This window comes from Oncorhynchus kisutch, linkage group LG16 (genome assembly GCF_002021735.2).
Source record: "Oncorhynchus kisutch isolate 150728-3 linkage group LG16, Okis_V2, whole genome shotgun sequence".
In the NCBI taxonomy this organism is placed as follows: Eukaryota; Metazoa; Chordata; class Actinopteri; order Salmoniformes; family Salmonidae; genus Oncorhynchus; species Oncorhynchus kisutch.
In genome coordinates this window covers 29158400-29176754 of record NC_034189.2, presented here as the reverse complement: position 1 = coordinate 29176754, position 18355 = coordinate 29158400, and the positions used below count along the sequence as shown (strand labels likewise).

The 18355-nt window shown below is 41.2% G+C and overlaps 2 protein-coding genes across 2 annotated transcripts in view; one reads left to right on the top strand and one right to left on the bottom strand.

Annotated features, from left to right (window-relative positions):
* Positions 1–1564: 1564 nt before the first annotated feature.
* Positions 1565–15272, bottom strand: LOC109906602 (CAAX prenyl protease 2). The gene is made up of 8 exons (XM_020504385.2): positions 14683–15272; positions 13459–13561; positions 6752–6835; positions 6598–6676; positions 6107–6274; positions 5699–5770; positions 5496–5558; positions 1565–5274 (listed from the first exon to the last, which is right to left on the bottom strand). Exons 1-8 carry the CDS (start codon positions 14850–14852, stop codon positions 5045–5047), a joined length of 969 nt encoding a protein of 322 aa, XP_020359974.2. The 5' UTR covers positions 14853–15272; the 3' UTR covers positions 1565–5044.
* The window catches only part of LOC109906601 (E3 ubiquitin-protein ligase pellino homolog 1), a 29784-nt gene continuing 25988 nt past the window's right edge, over positions 14560–18355 (top strand). The window contains exon 1 of the mRNA XM_031792193.1: positions 14560–14686. The gene's annotated coding sequence lies outside the window, so the exon portion shown is untranslated. The remainder of the gene's footprint in view (positions 14687–18355) is intronic.

The following is an 18355-nucleotide window of genomic DNA, read 5'->3' as shown; positions in this document are numbered from 1 at the left end:
AGAGAACAAGAAACACCACATCTGGAAGCTGCAGAAGGAAGGCCCGTAAAATTTTAAAATAACCAGACCCATACATCAGTGTGAATGATAACCTACAGATGGCATTCCAATGGCTGCCAAGACTCAAATCATTGGTGTAAAAACCTTCAGTATTGATACGTCGTAATTCACAGGGTTATTTCAGTCGTACCCATATTCTGGTAAGGAGGAATCTAAATGACAAACAGGCGAAGAGAAAGCTTTATTGAAGTAATGCTGGCAACTCCATAATCAGCTCCTTTCATAAGAGACAGTATGTGGAATTGAATGTGACACAGACATCATAAAAAAAAAATTAAACATGGGAGTCTCATGTAGGCCTACATCCACGCGTATGACACACACACTCACTCTACAGCCAGCTAGCTTCGCCTCTAGCGCTAATTAATTTAGATTAAAATGAACATAGAGATCAACGTTGGAGGACGCAGTGCTGATTGCGTCAGAGAGGCTGCTTGCTTGCGCCCACACCGCCCCGCTCAGATCTGTTTAAAAATATATATATTTAAAAAATAATGTAGGGACCGAGTAATGTTCGCTCTCCCTTGAGACGTTTTTCCCGATGCCTGATTCGCAGCCCTTGAACATGGGCAGCGTTAGAGAAAGAGTTTTGCAAAGTGTACGACAACAGATAAATAAATGGGTGAGGCACAGTACGATAAAGGCCACGGGGGACTTGAGTGTGGTGCAGAAAAGAAACTACACAGGTGGAATAACTAGAACACCATCAGAAAACATAATAAGAATCCATGCTTGATGGATCCAGACCACAGAAATAAAGATAGGGAATGGAGAGAACATCTAAAGAACAAAAATAAAACATCCTCCTCCCAGGACATATTGTTAAATTCAAAATAACTGTGTGGGGATGACAAACGAAATAAATCAGCATACCGCACACACCATCACATACACACACACACTCTCAGGGGAGCTACTACAGTATAATGGATACTACTTTCAGCAAGCTATAGTTTCAGCCAACGAGGTGTCCTCACATCCCCTTTCTGCAATGGCTGATTACCATGCTCAAAACCTCAGGCCATCTATGAGTCTACTCATCCCCAGGATGACTATAACAAAGCGACAACAACTTTCCAACGTGTAAAAGTGTCTGCAGCACCACTGAATGGAGCCTGGCCTTGAACTAACGATTAAATCATTTGCTGGGCTGTTCTTGTGATGACACAAGTGTGTTAAGTCTGCTAGGAACAATATACACGTATATTTTAGTTACACAACTAAAGTATTTGTATAAGGACTGAGAGGAAAGATGTCTTACCTGGTTATTATAAGAAAATCAAGACAAATTAAATTTGATGATCAATACCATATGGACTATAGGTCTAGCTTATATGGTTGGCTAACTTTCAGCACCGAAAAGGACGTTTGTATTGAGTCCGTCTGTCTCAGATTTCCAATCATTACTCAGTACATAGAGCACTCAACGACTTGGGACAGATACAGGAATTGATTTAAGTGAAAAGCACAACATCGGGCACAAAAACATGACAAAACACCCAGAGAGGATTTATAAAATTAGCTCGTTTATTTCTGAATGGCTGAGATTTTTTTGTTTGTTGCAGTGTGCGATTTCTATAAGATCCCATAAAAGATTGTCATCATAAAAACAATGGCCATTCAAGACTGGTAAGTCTCCCAAAGAAAATGGCATTGCACACACAAAATACACATGCACATATCAGTACATTCAAGTCCATGTCACCAAAATAGATTTAATTTACAAAATAAAGTCTTCAATAAAAACATCTGAATATAGTTTTTTTTGTGTGTGTGTGTGTGTTTTTTTTACAACCAGGTCAGAGTCACAGCACGTATTCGACGAGTCTGAAAAATCCAAGCTTTAAAATCATTCTGTTGTGTGGTTTTACTAAAATAGCAGAGCTACATATTCAGTTACAAAAATATATATATATATATATTCCTGTATCCACTGCTATGTTTCCGCTCTATGCATATACTCGAAGTCACTACTTAAGAGTACTGTTGATACGATTGTTTTTCTAGGACATTTGAGAGAAAAATGAGGGAAAAAAACACATACAATGTGACAGTGTTTTCAGCAGGAAAGTGGAGTCATCATTTCTGAAGCCTAGTTATGTCTACCGGATTTCAATTCAAGTCAATGACAGGAGAATAAAGTAAAAGCAGTGGTGAGAAGTAGCCTGAAGTGTGAATCCTAAGGCAGGATCCATACAATACGAGCCAGGGACAATCTTCACAAAAAAATGTATTTTCCAAAAGGGGACAATGTTGATGATGTGGGAGAATGATAAACAACGGTTGAGCGCAGATGAAACATCTCTCTACGTGTGCTTCTTCTGACCCTACCGAATACAAATTCAACACAGCTTCGACATTGAGGCGTGAATGTGTGAATTTCGACAACAAAGTAAATTATCAGCTACCTGAACCTGACAAGCCTGTCTCTGTAGGGGTAAACATCTCTGATTCTGCGTACCGGTGATTGATTGAACTCCCAAAATGGTTTTGTAGGGGCTAGGCCAACGCCTCAGGCCAAAACATTCAAGGGCATCATTTTGGATGTGAGACGGAGACAGGCAGATAGTTTAGAGTTTGACTCGAAAAAGAAAGGCTAGAGTCTTTGTTTAATTGATCAGAGAGAATGCGCAACAGAGAGACAGGTAGCTATCTAAGTTCTCCGGGTCAAACTCCCCTTTCCTCTCTAGGACTATATCCAACTTCTCTATTGGGACGGGGCGCCGTCTGATGAGAGGAAGAGGAAATAACAGAATAAAAAAAGAACTGATTGGTTTTTCAAGTGAAGGATGACCACCCATCAGAGTAACTTAATGAACAGATGTGCGAAGGGCCCAGGTTCCTGTGATTCACATTTCTACAGCACAACACCCAGACATGGTACTCTGGCGCTCTCTGGCGTACATTTTAGATCATTACAGTTGGTCTAGATGCATGCACCTTGCAGGTTCATTCAAGAGAATGTATATTAAAACCTTCAACTTGGGGATATATGGCCCATCTGAGGTCGGCTTAAACAAACAATCTACTCAAAATAATGGCTGATCATTATTCTGATGTCAAAACCTCCAAGCACCATAGTATTTAACATTTCATCTCTAAACGACAGGAATGGGCATATATACTTTATTATTCACATATATACAGCTATTTCAGATAATTCCCTGATTTTGGTCCTTTTCCATCCACTAAGTTATTGCTGAAGAGCGTAATGTAACTACTTCATAGATTATACAGTACACATGCTGACTGACAACTCCTCGCTGCTGTGGTAGAAAGCTTCACAGATCTATCTTTCTGTCAGTGAATGTTAAGAGCCTTTTGCAGGGGCCTCTCGAAAAATATGGATCCAATTTACACAGTGGAGTCTGTTTACAAAATGATTAGTTAATCCATTTACCTTGACATCACATTTCAATACATTCAGTGTGATGCAATCTTCTAGTTTATAAACCACTCTACACTTCTGGTCTAGTCAACTGGAGTTGTTACATAGTATTGCGCCGGGTTCATAAAAAGGGTAAAAAGTCCATTAGCGTTCCCCGTAAAAATCCACAAACCACCAAGCATTTCGCTACACCTGCAGTAACATCTGCTAAATACGTGTAAAATTTGATTAAAAAAAATAATAAAAGCCACATTTTCACCTAAACCAGCTGTCTATACAGTGAAATGGACTACAATGTTCACAGCCTGGTCAAATAAGTAAAGTATTTTCAAAAAAACTATGCAAAGTTTCAGTTGAGATGAGTGAGTAAGTGGATAAACATTGCGATGTAACACTGTCGGAGTCTGTACATAAACTTCTTTTGGAGTATAGCTTGGTGTGCGCGAAGAATGTAAACGCGCCGTCTTGTCTGACATCCGTATTGCACCATGTAGCAGCATGCTAAGTAGTGGGTAGATAGCATTCAAAACTACATATATATGAAAACACCTGAGTGTTCTAGAGGGTTTTGAGTCCCTTGAGGGGGAAACGGTCTGTCATCGCACCCCAGCTTAAAGGTAATTCCCCCTTTAAACACTCAAATAAAATTAACATGGATAACCCTGGGTAGAACTGTGTGTGAAGCGAATGGTAGGGGCCCAGAGTTTTTTTCCTGACCAGGTTCACATGGTCAGGGAAATACTCCTGGCCCAACAAATGAGCAATGGTATTGTTAGCTTAGTGATTATAGGCTTCTGTTTGCATTACTTGGAATGGATATTTGGAATGAGCGTCAACTAGAGTGAATGATTGAACACAGGGCTGGGTAAAGACTGTACCCTTTGTGATATCGCCTAACACGAATTGTCTGGCATCTTAAACAGTTGGATAGAAAGGCTTTGCAGCCAATTCACATATCAGCTTGAGCTAAAAGCTGAGAGAATTGTGGCTAAACTGTCATAGAAGAGGTAATGGGAAAAAAAGTCTGCACATCCAACCCTTTACAATAGTAACAATCCTGCCCAACCCTCAACGTCCCCCACCAGTAAAACAAATAAACATTACATTATAGAAACATGCAGATGTGTAAATAAATACTCGTATTCAGCATCTAGGACCTATGAAAACACTGACGTATTCACCACGAATCTCCAGAGTATTACTACTACAGCGCCTCACGTCACAGCCAGATAGTGTTCCTTGTTGAGTCTACACTACAGACCATATAGGCCAGCCTATTGACTGACTGGCTAACTGACTGACTGAAAGCCAATGCGACCTGAACATAAGGAATGGCTATTTAAGTTACCCTGCTCCCCCCCAGCAGCATATATAGTAGAGACAACCCATAGCATTGAGTGTCCATACCTGACATACCCTAAACCCTCACCTCTGCTCACCTTCCCACATCCCACCAGAGAAATCAGACTCAAGCGGGCATGACCGAAGAGCTAAAACACCACTCGTTCTTGGACCACTCCTCCTTTCGGCTGGTGGTGGCGACCCGCTCAGTGGATCGGTCCATCTAATACAGAGGGGTGTTTGGTGGGGGTGGGATCAGGAGACGCAGAGGGAACTGGGGACGGAGGCCAGGGTGCAGACGGGGGTGGGAAGGCCGTAGAAGATGGGGTCTGTGAGGGGGAAGAGGAGAAGAAGGAAAAGGAGGACCCCCAGCAAGTAGCAGGACAGGACGGTGAGACGGTGGGGGTGCTCCAGGGCCATGCCAAGGGCAGGGAAGCCCATGTGGTTACAGAACGAGTGGCACAGCACCGGCCCCACCAGGTGACCTGATGACCAGAGGAGAAGGGAATGACAAGACTGCATATAATGCATACAGGTTGGTATTACAGTACACAGTAGTGGCGGATGGGGTGAGTTAGCCCCAAACAATGTGAAGCACCTTGAGACACAGCATTTATGTAGAGCTTTCAACATCTAAAATAAAATGAATCATATTAGGCGTGTGTGTGTTTTCTGTACACCAGAAAGAGAGAAGCTGTAGGCTCACCTGTCCTGATGAATATGAAGGCAGTGTAAGCTCCAAAGACAGCGGTGTATGAGAACTGGAATACTGCAAAGCAAACAGCACAACAAGTCATTAACTAACCCCTCCTATACAATCTAATGGTGCATGGGAAAAAGAAAGGCATAACAAACTAGCAGCACATGGAAGTGAAGGTAGAGGAACAATGAATATCGTATGGTCCTTACCTGCAGCGAGAAAGATCCCAGAAAGGGTGCCCTGTCTGAAACGCAGCAGCTCGATCACATGATGGAAGTGGGCTGCGAAGAAAACGGTTGACATTTTGCACAAGCAAAATAACCATTCTTTTTCAAACAGATGAGAAGGGCACATTATCCTATGAGAGTTCAGAGTATTGCAACTCACAATTGATTGCATCCAGCAGTTTACAAAACACAGGTTCAAACATATTCCCCTTATAAACGCTCATCTTCGCATATGTACACTACAAATTTAAGTGTAGTACATGGCACTGACATATACTTACATGGAGACACACAGTTTAAGAGTTGTTCTAATTGATTTGCTATTTCTTTCAGTTGGTATCAAGGAAAGATCTAGAAGATCCCTCTGTGCTGTTTTTAGGTGGGACTCACCAACTCCGAAGAAGAGGGGGCAGGTGAAGATGGCAGTGGAAGGACTGGTGCAGGGTACCAGCATGGGCAGCATACAGGCCCTGAACACCAGCTCCTCAGTCAGAGGGGCCACCACCTGGTTCCTCAGCCAGCGCATGTCACTGAGGCACAGAGCCCAGAACCACGGGTCTGTGGAAGGGAGAGAAAGCTTTAGAGATGATGATGATGATGTACACGATAATGTGCATGTGAGAGAGATACTGTACACGTCCAGGAAAAATGGATGCACTTAGGGCTGAATGCTACTTTGAGATAGGCACACTTAACTTATAAATCATACATTGGTGTCAGTGGGAGGTTTGAACAAAAACTCAAGTTAAGCGTGCAAATCTTAGGTTAAGATTTAGGCCATAATCTAAATTTGACATATAGCAGAAATGAATCATCTCCACTCCAGGATAACACAGTAATAGACATATCGGGTGAATAATAATCTCCAGACAGTATCTCACCAAAGGTCACCCGTATCCCATCTATGAAGCCCCAGGGGCAGTCCATAGCCAGCTGGATCAGGGGGCCAACGAACAGCACCTACCAGAGCAAAGGTCAGAGGTCAACTAACGGTCTGACCATAGGCAGAGATTGATCAAAGTGAGTTTCTATTACCATGGTGAGGAGCAGAGGCAGTATGATGGCTGGGATGAGGCCCTCAAAGCGAATGCCCATCAGAGCCAGCAACGAGGGACCAGGCTGTGGAAGAACAAAAGGAGACATACTGATGGAATTGTTTTCATGTGTATTAGGGGTGTGTACGTTTAAACGTTAAGACTTTAAACAAAATTGGGATCCTTAACGTTAAGAAAAATCACTAACCGAAAAACAGCTTAGATGTTTTTCTTGCCCCGAAAAATTAAAGGCACAGTGCAGTAATCCCAAAACCTTATATTCTGTGTTATAGCCTAACTAGACGCTAGGCTATAAAGGCCTGGGGAAAGTTGTGTAATTTAAAGGTAGGAAGTAAACAGCATTGTGGGTCAAGATTTGATTTGATTTCCGAAACAACTAACATCTCAGTATCCTCGGCCCTGCTTTACTGAGGTTGAGACATTACAAGCCAAAAGAATTGCAAGATACAGCTTTTGCATTTCGCTACACTCGCATTAACATCTGCTAACCATGTGTATGTGACAAATACAATTGGATTTGATTTGATATGACTAGCGCATGGTTTTGACTCCGTCTGCCTGGTGGCCGACCTGCCTATACTGTGCCCCTCTCTCTCCGTCCCTCGCTCACTGTGAAAGATGCGAGTGTGTGTGTCCTCGGATGTACGGCAACTAAAATCAGTCGCCTCGGTTTCAAAAATACTGAATTCCTAGTGGAATCTAATATGGACACAAAGAAATGGGAGTCAATGTGCAAGGAATCAATTACTTGAGTCGACACTCCACCACTACGTCATCCAAAGTTTAAGACGCCAGTGCGTCGGTTAGCGGGAGCCCAAACCAATCCAAATAAAAGGCATGCAGCCCTAAGAAAAATTATTCAAACGTTACGAATCTGCCTTTTAATTTATCCCTTTTTTTGAATTTTGTTTTAGATGACTTGAATCTGTACTGACGGAATTGATGAGCCCTCTCCTTAAGCCTAACATGTATGCATGTAACTGCATATGACAATGTTCTACAAGTCGGATAACAACTGTGCCCACAGTGCGGGAGACGCAGCTGCTCACTCCAAGGAGAAGGCAGGGGCCTACCCTATCCCTGTTCTAATAATTAGAGGTCGACCGACTATGATTTTCAACGCCGATACCGATTATTGGAGGATCAAAAAAAACTGATTTTATATATATATACTGGCACCCCTGACTGGCAATGCACAAACAATACTTAAAATAAACAATTTCATTATAGAGATAAACAAAAAATACCAACATGTGAGAAATACTGTACTTCATTAATGTTTCGATGGAACCCAACAAAATCATACAATTATTTAATACAAAATAAATTTCACCAAAATCAAGATTATCATTATCGGCACTCCTCATTTAGTACTTAGTGCCACCACCTCTGGCAAGGATAACAGCATGGTCTTTTCCTGTAATGTTTGACAAGGTTAAGGAACACATTTGGAGGGATTTTGGACCATTCCTCTATGCAGATCCTTTCAAGATCCTTCACAATCTTGGGTTTGCGCTTATCAACTGCTCTCTTCAACTCAGCCCACAGTTTTTCGATTGAGGTCTAACCCACCACCATATTTCACTGTGAGTATGAGGTTCCTCTCCTTGTATGCATCTCTGTTTCGACGCCAAACATACCGATGCTGTATCTGACCAAAACATTCAATTTTGGTCTCACCTGACCAGAGCACCTTCTTCCAATCATAATTTAAATGACGTTTGACAAACTCCAAGAGCTTGCGTCTGTGTCTTGTGGTCAGAAAGGGCTTTCTTCTGGCAACCCTTCCAAAGAGCCTGTGGTTGTGGAGGTGGCATCTGATGGTGCTTTTTTAAACCTGGTGACCCCAAGACGCCACCAAGGCCTGCAATTCTTTCACAGTGATTATTGAGGATTTTGTTGCTTCTCTCACGATCCTCCTCCCTATCCTGTGGGGCAAAATGCATTTGCGTCCTCTACCCGTGAGGTTTTCAACTGTTCCATATCTATTGAATGTTTTAATAATTGCCCTGACAGTGCTCAGTGGTATATTGGATCTTCTTGTAGCCATTACCAGATTTATGAAGGTCTACAAAGTCTACGACCATTTGTCCCTTCTGAACTGCCAGTTATTTTCTTTTCTTCCTGGTGTTGGATGACAAAGGGATATTGCATGCGTGTTACCTCACCTTAATACCCTAGTGAAAAAGGAAGTGATGTAATGGCTCAATGTAGTTCCTTAACACTTAAATCAACTTAAATAAAGTGGAATTTAATTCCTGGTTTAATTTTGGTAGATGTTATTTACAATAATAGTTAAGGGTGCCATTATTTGTGAAACCTTGATTTGCAGGAAATTGATTTTTAATTAAATCAATAAATGATTTTGTTGGGTTCCATTGAAACATTAAGTACAGTATTTTTCACGTGTTGGTATTTTGAGTTTCTCTATAATTATATTGTTTGTGCATTGCCAGTAATTTGAGCCCAATGTATATACAGTGGGGAGAACAAGTATTTGATACACTGCTGTTTTTGTAGGGTTTCCTACTTACAAAGCATGTAGAGGTCTCTAATTTTATCATAGGTACACTTCAACTGTGAGAGACGGAATCTAAAACAAAAATCCAGAAAATCATTGTATATCATACATGATAAATAAAATATATCACTAGCCACTTTAAACAACTTTAAACAATGCTACTTAATATAATGTTTACATACCCTACATTATTCATCTCATATGTATACGTATATACTGTACTCTATATCATCTACTGCATCCTTATGTAATACATGTATCACTAGCCACTTTAACTATGCCACTTTGTTTACATACTCATCTCATATGTATATACTGTACTCGATACCATCTACTGTATCTTGCATATGCCGCTCTGTACCATCACTCATTCATATATCTTTATGTACATACATATCCCTTTACACTTGTGTATAAGGTAGTAGTTTTGGAATTGTTAGCTAGATTACTTGTTGGTTATTACTGCATTGTCGGAACTAGAAGCTCAAGCATTTCGCTACACTCGCATTAACATCTGCTAACCATGTGTATGTGACAAATAACATTTGATTTGTATGATTAAGTAATTCATTAGCATTTTATTGCATGACATAAGTATTTGATCACCTACCAACCAGTAAGAATTCCAGCTCTCACAGACCTGTTAGTTTTTCTTTAAGAAGCCCTCCTGATCTCCACTCATTATCTGTATTAACTGCACTTGTTTGAACTCATTACCTGTATAAAAGATACCTGTCCACACACTCAATCAAACAGACTCCAACCTCTCCACAGAGCTGTGTAAGGACATCAGGGGAAAAAATTGTAGACCTGCACAAGGCTGGGATGGGCTACAGGACAATAGGCAAGCAGCTTGGTGAGAAGGCAACAACTGCTGGAGCAATTATTAGAAAATGGAAGAAGTTCAAAATGACGGTCAATCACCCTCGGTCTGGGGCTCCATGCAAGATCTCACCTCGTGGGGCATCAATGATTATGAGGAAGGTGAGGGATGAGCCCAGAACTACACGGCAGGACCTGGTCAATGACCTGAGCTGAGACCACAGTCTCAAAGAAAACCATTAGAAACACACTACGCCATCATGGATTAAAATCCTGCAGCGCACGCAATGTCCCCCTGCTCAAGCCAGCGCATGTCCAGGCCCGTCTGAAGTTTGCCAATGACCATCTGGATGATCCAGAGGAGGAATGGGAGAAGGTCATGTGGTCTGATGAGACCAAAATAGAGCTTTTTGGTCTAAACTCCACTCACCGTGTTTGGAGGAAGAAGGATGAGTACCTCCTTCCCTCAGTAAGAACATTGAAGATGGGTCGTGGCTGGGTCTTCCAGCATGACAACGACCCGAAACACACAGCCAGGGCAACTAAGGAGTGGCTCCGTAAGAAGCATCTCAAGGTCCTGGAGTGGCCTAGCCAGTCTCCAGACCTGAACCCAATAGAAAATCTTTGAGGGAGCTGAAAGTCCGTATTGCCCAGCGACAGCCCCGAAACCTGAAGGATCTGGAGAAGGTCTGTATGGAGGAGTGGGCCAAAATCCCTGCTGCAGTATGTGCAAACTTGGTCAAGAACTAAAGGAAACGTATGATCTCTGTAATTGCAAACAAAGGTTTCTATACCAAATATTAAGTTCTGCTTTTCTGATGTATCAAATACTTATGTCATGCAATAAAATGCAAATTAATTGCTTAAAAATCATACAATGTGATTTTCGTTTTAGATTCCATCTCTCACAGTTGAAGTGTACCTATGATAAAAAATTACAGATCTCTCCATGCTTTGTAAGTAGGAAAACCTGCAAAATTGTCAGTGTATCAAATACTTGTTCTCCCCACTGTGTGTGTGTGTGTATATATACACGCACGCACGCACGCACACACACACACACACACACACACACACACACACACACACACACACACACACACACACACACACACACACGTTTGCATACACCTTAGCCAAATACATTTTAATTAACTCAGCTTTTCACAATTCCAGACATTTAATCATAGTAAAATGCCCCGTCTTCGGTCAGTTAGGATCACCACTTTATTTTAAGAATGTGAAATGTCAGAATAATAGTAGAGAGAATGATTTATTTCATCACATTCCCTATGGGTCAGAAGTTTACATACACTCAATTTGTATTTGGTAGCATTGCCTTTAAATGGTTTAACTTGGGTCAAACGTTTCAGGTAGCCTTCCACAATAAGTTGGGTGAATTTTGGACCATGCCTCTTGACAGAGCTGATGTAACTGAGCCAGGTTTGTAGGCCTCCTTCGTCGCACACGCCTTTTCAGTTCTGCCCACAAATGTTCTATAGGATTGAGGTCAGGGCTTTGTGATGGCCACTCCAATACCTTGACTTTGTTGTTCTTAAGCCATTTTGCCACAACTTCGGAAGTATGCTTTCATTGTCCATTTGGAAGACCCATTTGTGACCACGCTTTAACAAGCTTTAAAGAGCACCAGTCCCTCCTGCAGCAAAGCACCCCCACAACATGATGCTGCCACCCCGTGTTTCAAAGTTGGGATGGTGTTCTTTGGCTTGCAAGCCTCCCCCTTTTCCCTCCAAACATAACGATGGTCATTATGGCCAAACAGTTATATTTTTGTTTAATCAAACCAGAGGACATTTCTCCAAAAAGTACAATATTTGTCCCCATGTGCAGTTGCAAACCGTAGTCTGGCTTTTTTATGGCGGTTTTTGAACAGTGGCTTCTTCCTTGTCGAGTGGCCTTTTAAGGTTATGTCGATATAGGATTTGTTTAGCTGTGGATACAGATACCCGTTTCCTCCAGCATCTCCACAAGGTCTTTTGCTGTTGTTCTGAGATTGATTTGCACTTTTCGCACCAAAGTAAGGTCCTCTCTAGGAGACAAAACCTTCAGGTGTTTGGAAATTGCTCCCAAGGATGAACCAGACTTGTGGAGGTCTACAATTTATTTTTGGAAGTCTTGGCTGATTTCTTTTATCAGAAGCTTCTAAAGCCATGACATCATTTTCTGGAATTTTCCAAGCTGTTTAAAAGGCACAGTCAACTTAGTGTATGTAAACTTCTGACCCACTGGAATTGTGATACAGTGAATTAAGTGAAATAATCTGTCCGGAAACAATTGTTGGAAAAATGACTTGTCATGCACAAAGTAGATGTCTGACTTGCCAAAACTATAGTATGTTAACAAGAAATTTGTGGAGTGGTTAAAAAACTAGTTTTAATGACTCCAACCTAAGTGTATGTAAACTTCAACTGTACATACATACATATATACACACACACAAAGCCACCACTCATTCCTATGTAAAGTCTCATTTAGCGCATTGAAGCCAAATTAAGTTGGTTAAAATGGCGACTCATGGAGACATAGCATGTGCAGTTTGAGCTACTCCAGGGCCTTTTCTCATTTGGGCAAGTCAGTTTTCCCTCCGATGTGACCCGTAAACCGATAAGTGGTTGAGGAGTGTGTCAATACATGAAGTAGGCAAATGGAAGACGGTCCTCCTCTCATGATAGTCTCCTTTTGGCAAGGAAGTGTTTCCAACCAGAGTCCTTTGCAGAAGAGTTTTGAAATCTGTTCTCTAACATTTAATAATTATATTCTACTTATACTTCTATAAAATGTATTTCACAACTAGCATTTTTTACATTTTATTACTTTATACATATTTTGGGATTCCACCCTGTAAACGTTATTTGCCTGATGACACGCGATTGGAGAAGGGGAGTCTTTCCCTCTCCTCAATTACCTTTGACCTTTTTCAAAAGGTCAACAGGTGTATTAGAAGCAATTATTGGTACTATCATTGCTGCCCCCCCCCAAAATACAAAGATTGCAATTTTTCTGTTCACTATAAATGGGGGGATCCTGTTTTCTGCAAACAATGCCTGCATTAATACGGTCGGCCCTGAACTTCCATGGACTCAATGAGAAGGGTCGCTCTCCCCTGATTAAAACAGATCAAAGATTTTTTACCAAATTCGTAGTCAATGCACTTTGCCTTTGTAGTGCAGTATAGCAGTCAGCCTATAGCTGGGCTCCATAAAGCAGCGCACAATTGGTCCTGCGATGTCCGGGTTTGGCCGTCATTGTAAATAAGAATTTGTTCTTAACTGACTTGCCTAGTTAAATAAAGGTTGCTGTGACAGTGCTGTGTAGAGACTCACCATCACACCAGTGTACATTTTCCATGCCCACACGAAGACAGGCGACACGGCAGATACAATCAGGACACTAGTGAATCTCCTCTTGATAACGGCCGGGTGGTCTCTGGGGGGGCAAGCATGTGATGGACACAAACAGACAAGTGTCAAAATTACATTTTGTAAACAAACAAACCCCTCAAGAACACTGTAGTTCAGCAGGAAACAAAATAAATTAACCCAGATGCATTTGATTGCTTGCTAATTAACCAACAAATAATGGAATAAGTGAAGGCTTGTCATTCTGTTAACTGTCATCTTGAAGATATTTCCTCATTTCTCTCCCAAATGAGATAGAAAAAATACTAGTTGGTAGGTCTAACTATCAATTTTGTTTATGATTTCTTAAGTGATTCAAATGTGTCATTCTGTTACAAAATCCATAACTGAATAAATCTTTAACAGATTGAGTCACCAACCAGATGGATCACCTGCTTACTGTCCTCCCTTCCACAGGTGTTAATCCACTTCACTTACTGTAGTATATAACCAAAATAGTTTTTTTTTTAAACACATGGTGTCATTTTATAGCTGACACCCTTTTCTTTCTGCTGACATCTTTTAATCTTAATTCAGAGTAGATATTTTTTATTTTTTAATGTGGGTCACAAACTGAGGGAGATTCTGTCATTCTGTTACAAAACTTTGCATCTGCACTGTTCTTAAGTCAAATGTTTTTGTAAAATGTTCAGGGGAAATCGTTAAAAAGCAGTCCTTGTGCATAGAGTTGTATGGCTTCTTTAAACTATGGAATCAATTTTTGGTGTGTGGCATACGTTTGAAGGTGAAAAATCAGTTCGGCCATCGCTCATCCATATTTTTTATGTACATATTAATTCCTTTACACTTGTGTGTATAAAGTAGCTGTTGTGAAATTGTTAGATTACTTGTTAGATATTACTGCATGGTCGGAACTAGACGCACAAGCATTTCGCTGCACTCGCATTAACGTCTGCTAACCATGTGTATGTGACCAATAACATTTCATTTGAGTCTCAGCGTCATTCTGTTACGATGGAATTTCCCCCAGACTGCTGCACGAAAGCCATGCTAGCTATTTAGTTCCCTAATTTAGCTAGCTACCACCTAACATGCGCCGACAGCCTAGCTTACTACAGCTCCCACATTCCTATACAGCATTTTCTGCGAATCAAGAAAGTAAAGAAATGTAATAAACACAAGGCTTACCTGGGTAAGTCACTTCTCCATACGTATAAACTCCCGACGTAGGAGCAGGCAAGCAGCAAACAGGACAGTACAGACACCCAGCATATTCCGTCTGGAGGCACAAACTCGCCATTGCCGCGCCACACTTGGTTTGACATAAGATTTGGCGTTAAATCGTCATCCTCTACCATGGCGAGGGGACAGGGTCAATGGTTGTGTTTAAACGACGAGCTTATGTCGTGGTGTAGTAATTCGTGAAAAGATTCATAAAAGCAAGATAAGAAAAATGTCAGTTCTCGATCACATATCCTGGCGGTATAATATAACGTCATCACGTTGCGTCGGCTGCACACCTTCCCATGATCAATGCACTGAGGATCAATCATAGGGTGCGTTCGTAAATTCACTTTGGAGTGCTAGAGAGCGCTCAGGGCGTTCGTACATTCAGAGCATTGTCAGATTGTCAGTTCGTAAATTCAGAGCGCACACTGGACGCTCTGGCCGAGGAGTAGGGTTGATCCGAGGGTTCTGATTTCACAACGGCAATCAAGCACCCAAGCTAACTCCAGACATATATGAGAGAACATCTCCCTCACCCTGACCATTTTGCTCGCCCTGGCAGAGCTCGTTAGGCAGTTTTCATGTTATCCAGAGCGTTGGTGACTGTAACTGTTCTGCTGGGAACACTTTAATTACGTTTTTTGCCGACGTTTACTGACACCGGCCATATTCAACCGGTGTTGAGCGTTCATAAATTCATCAGTTATTCTGCGCTCTGGTACACTCAGACGACTGCTCTGAAATCGGAGTAGATAGCCAGAGTGAATTTATGAACGAACCCATCGAGTCCCACAGAGGAGAGCTGTGCTCGAATACCCATACTAACAAACGTTATACTACATACTTAATGAGTATATACTATTAGTTCATTTTGGTATACTGTAAACGAACGGTATCCTTTCAATTGAGCATACTAGCTTCGCCTGTCTACCGGAAGTTGATGCTGTTGCTATGCAACCTCTTGCTAGCTTGTTAGCGTAACAAATTACTAGCAAGACATTTTATGACTGGGTGTGTTAGAAAATTCAATCTGGAGTGCCAGAGTGCACTCCTGTCGTTCATAAATTCAGAGCGTTTTCAGATTGTCTGTTTGTAAATTCAGAGCAGAGCGCACACTGGATGCTCTGGCCGAGGAGTAGGGTTGACCCTAGCGTGCACCCAAGCTAAGAGGAGATTGCTCTGAAATCAGAGTAGATAGAGAAAGTGAATTTACGAAAGCACCCGAGTGTCCATTGAGAACGCACAATGGCTACACCACTTAGCGAAGAATGATGGGAATAATCAAGTCAATAAACATTGGGCAGTTTATTAGATAGCATATAGTTAATATACTAGCAAGTTTGATGCATTAGTAGTCAACCAACGTTAGGTAGCTAGCTAACATACCGGTACATACTGCTGTAATGATATGCTAGGATGGTTCGCAAGGATAGCATAGCTAACAAATTGTCAGCCAACATAACGTGTAAGGTAACTTATTTGAAAAGTAATTAATTTATTACATTGCTCAACATTTTCTTAACATTTGTCATAATTAATTAAAACAATGAATTCCTCTCTCGTTGGACTTCGGCTGCATATTTTCCGCCATTTTCTTCAAATCTGAAAACGATGTGAAGCCACGCCTTTTCTGAAGAATTGTATTATGGGCCCTAAAAGCACGGAAATAGTGTCCACTGCTTGTGTACTTCGTATTTTAGAGAATTAATTATGACCAATAAGCATACTACGTACTCAAATTACGTCAGACATAGTACGGTTAGTGCAGTTAGTATGAATATTCGAACACAACTGAGATGTCATAATACCCATAAAACCTAGCGGTCAAACAGGGAAATGGTTCCAATTGTTTTCCACCATTCATGTTTCCGACATGGTATTTTAGGAACACTTAAAATAAGGGCTGTGTCGAGTGTAGGCTTCCCCTAATGTGATGTTTTAATAACCGTGTAAATCTCTATCAGACAAGGTGACTTTTATTTACTCTCAGATTCAAAAATGCTAATTAGCATCAAAGTAGACATCATGCAAAACTACAAATCCCCGCAAGCTCCTGCATGTCATCTCTAGCTGGCACCTTTGCTAACAGGTATTGTGTCAATTTAAAACTTGCATAAGACACTTCACAGAATTGTCCATTTAAAAAAACGTAGCAAATGCATTCATTGATACATTTAGCTAACGTTAGTTCATCCAAAGATTCTTACCTTTTCCTCAATTTGGCAGTCTTGTCCAGATCATCATGGCATTTGTAGTTCTTTATGATAGCCACATTAGCAGCTAATTAGCGTTTCATTTTTCAAGAGGGCACGACAAAGCCCAGGAGAATGAAAAAATTTGGCATGGGTCCTCAGATCCTCAAAGGATCTACAGCTACATCATCGAGAGCACTGGTTGCATCAAACCAGGAACACACCGACAACAGCCACCCTCGAACAGGGTTACCCTTCATTCAACAAAAGCCGCGGCCACTCTGCAAGGGGAACAACCACTCCAAGTCTCAGAGCGAGTGGCATTTGAAACGATATTAGCGCGCACCCCGCTAAATAGCTAGCCATTTCACATCAGTTACACCAGCCTAATCTTGGGAGTTGATAGGCTTGAAGTCAGAAACAGAGCTGTGCTTGCGAAGAGCTGCTGACAAAACGCACGAAAGTGCTGTTTGAATGAATGCTTACGAGCCTGCTGCTGCCTACCATCGCTCAGTCAGACTGCTCTATCAAATATCAAATCATTGACTTAATTATAACATAATAATACACAGAAATACGAGCCTTTGGTCATTAATATGGTCGAATCCGGAAACTATCATTTCGAAAACAAAAAGTTATTATTTCAGTGAAATACGGAACCGCTCAGTATTTTATCTAACAGGTGGTATCCCTAAATCTAAATATTCCTGTTACATTGTACAACCTTCAATGTTATGTCATAATTACGTAAAATACAGTCAAATTAGTTCGCAATGAGCCAGGCTGCCCAAACTGTTGCATATACCCTGACTCTGTGTGCAATGAATGCAAGAGAAGTGACACAATTTCACCTGCTAACCTGGATTTTTTTTAGCTAAATATGCAGGTTTAAAAATATATACTTCTGTGTATTGATTTTAAGAAAGGCATTGGTGTTTATGGTTAGGTACAGTCGTGCAACGATTGTGCTTTTGTTAAATCATCCCCCTGCTTTGCATCGTTTATATGCAACACAGGACACGCTAGATAAACTAGTAATATCATCAACCATGTGTAGTTAACTAGTGATTATGATTTATTGATTGATTGTTTTTTATAAGATAAGTTTAATGCTAGCTAGCAACTTACCTTGGCTTCTACTGCATTCGCGTAACAGGCAGGCTCCTCGTGGAGTGCATTGAGAGGCAGGTGGTTAGAGCGTTGGACTAGTTAACCGTAAGGTTCCAAGATTGAATCCCGGAGCTGACAAGGTAAAAATCTGTCGTTCCGACCCTGAACAAGGCAGTTAACCCATCGTTCCTAGGCCGTCATTGAAAATAAGAATGTGTTCTTAACTGACTTGCCTAGTTAAATAAAGGTGTCCAAAAATTAATCGGCCATTCCGATTAATCGGTCGACCTCTACTCTGGACAGACCTTAAAATAACTGTGCAGCAACGCTCC